Source organism: Oncorhynchus kisutch, linkage group LG20 (assembly GCF_002021735.2).
Source record: "Oncorhynchus kisutch isolate 150728-3 linkage group LG20, Okis_V2, whole genome shotgun sequence".
In the NCBI taxonomy this organism is placed as follows: domain Eukaryota; kingdom Metazoa; phylum Chordata; class Actinopteri; order Salmoniformes; family Salmonidae; genus Oncorhynchus; species Oncorhynchus kisutch.
In genome coordinates, this window is record NC_034193.2 from 50,751,789 (window position 1) to 50,759,591 (window position 7,803).

Below are 7,803 nucleotides of genomic sequence, written 5' to 3' on the forward strand. Positions count from 1 at the left end.
TCATTGATGCAAATTTGAGTCATGGGCAAGTGCATACATGGAGTGTCTGAAAGTAGGCGTTACTAACTAATTGGGAGGATCAACGTAAGTGAGTGTATGGAAACCTAACAGCTAATTGGCCAGATTGGTTGCCACTCGAGACCTTTTTGCATGGATGTTTTCTGCTTCCTTGTAACATTTTAGCTAAGCCTAACCATTTCCCCAACCTTAACCTCATTCTCCTAACCTGCCTAGCTAAAATGTGACAAAGAAGTAGCAAGCAGCCACTGTTCTGAGGGCAAAAGGTGGTGAAACAATATTAGGAAGGTGTTCTTAATGTTTTGTCCATTAAGGGTACATCTACAGCTATTGGATAACATGACTACACCAGATAATAGCATAGTAGGACTCAGATGAACACATAGTGCAATCCAACAGACCGCGTGGGTGCAGACATTCGCCAACTCAAGAATTATAACATCCCAACAACAATCATTAGTAATAGAAAGATATTATCTGTCCCAAATTGTACCCCATTCCCTACATAGTGCACTACTTTTGACCAGAGCCCTATGGCCCTATGACTGCACTAAATAGGGAAAAGGTTGCTATTTGGGACAAATACATATAGCTCTGCCTGTCCTGTCTTCACTGGGGCCAGCCAGTCAAGTAAACTAAATAAATATTTATTTTTAAGGCAATTTCAGCAGAAATGTTGCAGTTGGGGAGGTTCAAGTCCCTAGTGAGACACCATGGTAGAATGATGATTTATTGAGAAAGATGGGTTGATCTGTGGCTGTCGGAAGGGCGGAATTTATGAGTGTTGAAATAAGTACAGGGCAAATTAGGTCCTCCAATCAGGGGTGAGGGTGGGATGTGATTATTCTATGTTTTGCTTTTCGTTATTTATGTTTTGTGGTTTGGCTTCATGCTGTGTGTGTGCTGGTCCTGGTATTTATGGGTGCGCTTTCTTTCATGCCCGACCGCGAGTCGGGCTTCTTTTTTCCAGCCCTTGGAAAATCTCTTTGGGCCGGGGCCTTGCCTTGTTAGCCCTTCGGGGCGGCTGGGGGCGAGCGCACCCTCTTACCAGAGCACTCTCTGTGGGAGCGGACGTTTGTATTGTCTGTATTGCTGATTTAAAATAAGACATATACAAAAATATTCTGGTAAACTATGAGACAGACAGTCCATAGATACAGCACTGGGGTTCAATCCAGATAGCTACCACGAATAAATCAAATCAAATTTTATTTGTCACATGCACCGAATACAATTTTACCTTACCGTAAAATGCTTACTTACAAGCCCTTAACCAACAATGCAGTTAAGAAAAATATTTACTAAATAAACAAAAGTAAAAAATAAAAGAGCAACAATAAAATTAAAATAAAGAGGCTATATACAGGGAGTACTGGTACCAAGTCAAAAAAACAATAACATGTGACGCCCACAATGGCGTAAAGAGGAGGGTCACAGTGTCTTGTCTTCCAGAAGTTAAGGAGTGATTCCATTTCCGGACAGATTCCAGGGAAAGTCAAAGTAACAGGGGGTTAGTAGAGAAGAGCCTCAAGCCCTTTATGTCTGGTTAACATTCTCCCAGTCCCCCTGCTCTGTTCTGCGGTAGTGCTGGGGCTGTCCTCCAGGGAAGACGCTGTCTGAACTGGGGTGCTCCAGGAGGAACTGGATGGTGGACTTGATGTGCTGGACAAAGTGTGGTGGCTCAGCCGTAGGGGACGTGGATAGGTACTGGTCGGGGGACAAAAACAGGAGGAGTAACATATCACAGTGTGTATACTGATAACATACTATGCAACATTCATTGTATCAGTGTTGACAGAAACAGAGACTATAACACATTAAGAGGTTGTCAATAAGCTTTTAAAGGGACATACAACTAAAGTTCTAGTGATTGTGGGATCAATATTAGTAATGTACTATTTTCTTACACCTTACCTTTAAGATGGTGTCATCGTCTTGCGACAGCCAGAAGGAAATATCCAGATTCGGGGACCACTTACATGGGCCTATCTTCACAACTCCTTTCTTCGAGTCATATATATCAGCCATCTGTGGAGAAACAATTACAATGTTATACGACTGTCTGATGAAGTGTAGTTAGCAACTCACGTATGGGTTCTATATCCACACTCCACATGCCATTCAATGTGTCATCTTTGATCTTTCTTTATATCGATCCTTCACATAGTGTCAGAGATGATGTGCAAGAGCATAGACAATATATCAGTAGACAGGAATTCTAGTTCTACTTGACGTACTTGACAAATTTGCCAATCTGATGCATAGTGGCTATATGACATCAGCCTATTTAAGGTTCTATATCTATGCGCAAGTCTCTACCTGGCCCCCAGTGAAAGTCCGTGCTGATCGCAGCTCCTCCGCGGGTCCTTTGTGAGGGAACGAGGCGGGGAACACCTCCCCTGTTTTAATATTTATTCCTGCAGACAAACAGTCAATGCCATACTATAAACTGTCTGCTACACAAAGGTGAATTGATTTGCAGTGTAGATACAGTACCTATGCCATGCACACCCGGTCTGTGCGCTCCGTCCACTAAGACGTCATTCATCTCTGCAAGTGGAAAAAAGAGAAAGAGCCTCGAGATAGGTAGGGGCAGAGTCAGATATACAGAGTTGGGCCAATGAGGGTTTCTGTCTGAACGTTCCGAGAGCGCCACTTCCTCCTCCATAGCTGTTGCTAAGTGATAATTGACACTTCCGCGTTGTGCTGTTTATTTCAGATAGGTTTTGAAAACTATGAAGATGTCCACTGAAAGAAGATATGCAATTTGTTGACATCACAACACAGTACAGACTTGGATACACCCCGAATGCGAATCAATAAAAACATGAAATTCTCGCTCCTGCTTTGCTTGTTTACAGGAGGTCATTTCATAGGAAATTGTCAGAGGTGTTCTCGTATTGTTACATCACCAAAACTTCACTAACATGGCAGCCGTTCGATCATGGCCCCTGTGCTAACATGGCCCCTGTGCTAACATGGCCCCTGTGCTAACATGGCCCCTGTGCTAACTTGGCCCCTGTGCTAACTTGGCCCCTGTGCTAACTTGGCAGCCAAGCTCTCTACATATAGTGGGGCAAAAAAGTATTTAGTCAGCCACCAATTGTGGAAGTTCTCCCACTTAAAAAGATGAGCGAGGCCTGTAATTTTCATCATTTTCATCGCTTCAACTATGACAGACAAAATGATGATCTTGTGTGGAGCCCCAGATCGAGGGGCTACAATGTGATTTTCTGGATTTTTTTCTAATTTTGTCTGTCATAGTTGAAGTGTACCTTTGATGAAAATTACAGGCCTCTCTCATCTTTTTAAGTGGGAAAACTTGCACAATTGGTGGCTGACTAAACACTTTTTTTGCCACACTGTATAGCTCTGGGTTGTATAAAGAAAAACAGGCTGAGAGAGAATATAACAGAGTGGAAACATGTACCTGTGATGCAGCAGGTCTCTAGGTGAATATCCTCTTTCTGTCTCTGGAAGGCCGCTGCAAAACACAATAGAAGGGTTGTAGTTTCTCTATGCAGCCTGATAATGGTGTTGCTACTGTGGCAGTTGCATTCAAAGATTTACGTACACAATAGGTTAAGGCTGAGTTTGTGGGACGTCTTTGACTCATCATCAAAACCTCCAACGAGGTGGAGCTCCAGCCTGAAGGAAAAGAAGCAAGGGGACAAATACGTGTGTGGGGGGTGGGTGTGTGTGTGTGTGTGTGTGGGGGGGGGGTATCTCTTACCTGCCCTCCTTGGCAGGGTCCTTGCTCAGAGATGTGACAGCTTTGACGATGAGGGGAACCTCACTCCACGTGCTGGAGCCATCACAGTGAGCAAGGCAAGCAGCTCCACTTCCTACAAGATGGTACAAATGCAGACATTTTATTTTATTTCACCTTTATTTAACCAGGTAGGCTAGTTGAGAACAAGTTCTCATTTGCAACTGCGACCTGGCCAAGATAAAGCGTAGCAATTCGACACATACAACAACACAGAGTTACACATGGAATAAACAAAACATACAGTCAATAATACAGTAGAACAAAAGAAAACAAAAAGTCTATATACAGTGAGTGCAAATGAGGTAAGTTAAGGAAATAAATAGGCCATGGTAGCGAAGTAATTACAATATAGCAATTAAACACTGGTAGGTTGGCAGAAGATGAATGTGCAGGTAGAGATTCTGGGGTGCAAAGGAGCAAAATAAATAAATAAATACCAGTATGGGGATGAGGTAGGTAGATAGATGGGCTGTTTACAGATGGGCTATGTACAGGTGCAGTGATCTGTAAGCTGCTCTGACAGCTGGTGCTTAAAGCTAGTGAGGGAGATGTGAGTTTCCAGCTTCAGAGATTTTTGCAATTTGTTCCAGTCATGGGCAGCAGAGAACTGGAAGGAAAGACGACCAAAGTAGGAATTGGCTTTGGGGGTGACCAGTGAGATATATCTGCTGGAGTGCGTGCTACGAGTGGGTGCTGCTATGGTGACCAGTGAGCTGAGAGAAGGCGGGGCTTTACCTAGCAGAGACTTGTAGATAACCTGTAGCCAGTGGATTTGGCGAAGAGTATGAAGCGAGGGCCAACCAACGAGAGCGTACAGGTCGCAATGGTGGGTAGTGTATGGGGCTTTGGTGACAAAACGGATGGCACTGTGATAGACTGCATCCAGTTTGTTGTGTAGAGTGTTGGAGGCTATTTTATAGATGACATCACCGAAGTCGAGGATCGGTAGGATGGTCAGTTTTACGAGGGTATGTTTGGCAGCACGAGTGAAGGATGCTTTGTTGCGATATAGGAAGCCGATTCTAGATTTTATTTTGGATTGGAGATGCTTAATGTGAGTCTGGAAGGAGAGTTTACAGTCTAACCAGACACCCAGGTATTTGTAGTTGTCCACGTATTCTAAGTCAGAGCCATCCAGAGTAGTGATGCTGGACGGGCGGGCAGGTGCGGGCAGTGATCGATTGAATAGCATGCATTTAGTTTTATTTGCGTTTAAGAGCAGTTGGAGGCCACGGAAGGAGAGTTGTATGGCATTGAAGCTCGTCTGGAGGTTAGTTAACACAGTGTCCAAGGAGGGGCCAGAAGTATACAGAATGGTGTCGTCTGCGTAGAGGTGGATCAGAGAATCACCAGCAGCAAGAGCAACATCATTGATGTATACAGAAAAGAGAGTCGGCCATAGAGATTTGTACCCTGTGGCACACCCATAGAGACTGTCAGAGGACCGGACAACAGTCCCTCCGATTTGACACACTGAACTCTATCAGAGAAGTAGTTGGTAAACCAGGCGAGGCAATCATTTGAGAAACAAGGCTGTCGAGTCTGCCAATAAGAATGTTGTGATTGACAGACTCGAAAGCCTTGTGCAGGTCGATGAATACGGCTGCACAGTAATGTCTCTTATCGATGGCGGTTATGATGTCGTTTAGAACCTTGAGCGTGGATGAGGTGCACTCATGACCAGCTCTGAAACCAGATTGCATAGCAGATAAGGTATGGTGGGATTCGAAATGGTCAGTAATCTGTTTGTTAACTTGGCTTTCGAAGACCTTAGAAAGACAGGGTAGGATAGATATAGGTCTGTAGCAGTTTGGGTCTAGAGTGTCACCCCCTTTGAAGAGGGGGATGACCGCGGCAGCTTTCCAATCTTTGGGAATCTCAGACGATACGAAAGAGAGGTTGAACAGACTAGTAATAGGGGTTGCAACAATTTCGGCAGATATTTTTAGAAAGAGAGGGTCCAGATTGTCTAGCCCGGCTGATTTGTAGAGGTCCAGATTTTGCAGCTCTTTCAGAACATCAGCTATCTGGATTTGGGTAAAGGAGAAATGGTGGGGGCTTTGGCAGGTTGCTGTGGGGGGTGGAGGGCTGTTGATCAGGGTAGGGGTAGCCAGGTGGAAAGCATGGCCAGCCGTAGAGAAATGATTATTGAAATTCTCAATTATAGTGGATTTATCGGTAGTGACAGTGTTTCCTAGCCTCAGAGCAGTGGGCAGCTGGGATGAGGTGCTCTTATTCTCCATGGACTTTACAGTGTCCCAGAACTTTTTTGAGTTAGTACTACAGGATGCAAATTTGTTTGAAAAAGCTTGCCTTAGCTTTTCTAACTGCCTGTGTATATTTGTTCCTAACTTCCCTGAAAAGTTGCATATCACGGGGGCTAGTCGATGCTAATGCAGAACGCCACAGGATGTTTTTGTGCTGGTCAAGGGCAGACAGGTCTGGAGTGAACCAAGGACTATATCTATTCCTAGTTCTACATTTTTTGAGAGAGGCATGCTTATTTAAGATGGTGAGGAATGCACTTTTAAAGAATAGCCAGGCATCATCTACTGATGGAATGAGATCAATATCATTCCAGGATACCCTGGCCAGGTTGATTAGAAAGGCCTGCTCGCAGAAATGTTTCAGGGAGCGTTTGACAGTGATGAGGGGTGGTCGTTTGGTTGCAGACCCATTACGGATGCAGGCAATGAGGCAGTGATCGCTGAGATCTTGATTGAAAACAGCAGAGGTGTATTTGGAGGGCGAGTTAGTTAGGATGACATCTATGAGGGTGCCCGTGTTTACTGATTTGGGGTTGAACCTGGTAGGTTCATTGATAATTTGTGTAAGATTGAGAGCATCAAGCTTAGTTTGTAGGATGGCCGGGGTGTTAAGCATGTCCCAGTTTAGGTCACCTAGTAGCACGTGCTCAGAAGATAGATGGGGGACAATCAATTCACATATGGTATCGAGGGCACAGCTGAGGGCAGAGGGAAGTCTATAGCAAGCGGCAACAGGGAGAGACTTGTTTCTGGAAAGGTGAGTTTTTAGAATTAGAAGCTCATATCTTGATGCTATCATAGTATCTACAAACACACATTACATAGAGAACTGCAGTACCTGTGTGTCGCACCAGAACTAGGTGGCAGGTGGTTGCATCATCAGAACCAAGGACAGCGACAGAGTCTGGGGAAACAGAGGGACACATTTCGTGATGGTCGTGGAAACTGTGCAGCGGATTTTTAGCTACAATTTATCAGTGTAGAGGTAGCCTTTGGACGCAACAATATACTATGTTAAGCTAGGCTAACCTATTGATTTAACTATAGGTTTATACTCACTGTCCGCTGGTGTTGTGGCTGCAAACTCTCGTTGCTGTATGTATAGGAGGCACTTCGGGTCGACATCTACAACCGGCGTGGACCGAAATACTCGGGCGTTTTCCTATGGTATAAAATAAAATGTCAATATAGCATGAAGAGCAAGTGATTTGTTACTAAATGGTGATTAATTCCAACAAGGACAACTTGCTTACGACATGACAGCTGCTAGTTTTATTGGCTAAATAGTCAACTCACCGGTAAATAAAATAAAATAAAATAAATACAAATAGTTTGCTTGGCTATTCCAGTCAACTCACCTGCAAATGCGGATATCTGGCGAACAAATCGACTGTCGAACCTGGTCGTTCGATTCTTCTATTTTGTATTAGCAAAGGCATTTCTTTCTACAATATAAATCTACCTAACATAATGTCATAGTTATCTTAATGAAACATGAAAACTAGACCTATTACACAAGACAGATGGTTAGCTAGCTTGCACTTCCTGGATCCATTTTCTTCTTCTTTGGTAGGCTTTCTCCTCAAGAACGTCACTCACTGTCACAATATGTATTACTGCCACCAACTGTACACAAGTATTATTAGGGAATGAACGCTATAAAATGTAAATGTAGGCTACGCCGAATTCTCCATTTGCCCTACGCTCCTTTGACACGAAACGTGCATGTTGTTTATGTCGTGTTAC

General features: G+C 44.0%; 1 protein-coding gene across 1 annotated transcript; it reads right to left on the reverse strand.

Annotated features, from left to right (window-relative positions):
• Nucleotides 1-1,407: 1,407 nt before the first annotated feature.
• LOC109865934 (protein N-terminal asparagine amidohydrolase) lies at nucleotides 1,408-7,788 on the reverse strand. Its single transcript, XM_020454448.2, has 10 exons — nucleotides 7,416-7,788; nucleotides 7,117-7,219; nucleotides 6,896-6,961; nucleotides 3,752-3,863; nucleotides 3,593-3,666; nucleotides 3,449-3,502; nucleotides 2,515-2,568; nucleotides 2,338-2,435; nucleotides 1,933-2,046; nucleotides 1,408-1,725 (listed from the first exon to the last, which is right to left on the reverse strand). The coding sequence occupies exons 1-10, from the start codon at nucleotides 7,494-7,496 to the stop codon at nucleotides 1,555-1,557; spliced, it is 927 nt and encodes a 308-aa protein (XP_020310037.2). The 5' UTR covers nucleotides 7,497-7,788; the 3' UTR covers nucleotides 1,408-1,554.
• Between the last annotated feature and the right edge of the window lie 15 nt (nucleotides 7,789-7,803).

What these genes read in the sequence shown, in the direction of transcription:
- LOC109865934 (XM_020454448.2), bottom strand. Translation starts at nt 7,496, where the DNA reads ATGCCTTTGCTAATACAAAATAGAAGAATCGAACGACCAGGTTCGACA. An exon ending in AGAGACCTGCTGCATCACAG is followed by an intron (nt 2,569 to 3,448) that starts GTACATGTTTCC and finishes TTCCACTTGCAG; the next exon opens with AGATGAATGACGTCTTAGTG. An exon ending in ACGATGACACCATCTTAAAG is followed by an intron (nt 1,726 to 1,932) that starts GTAAGGTGTAAG and finishes TCCCCCGACCAG; the next exon opens with TACCTATCCACGTCCCCTAC.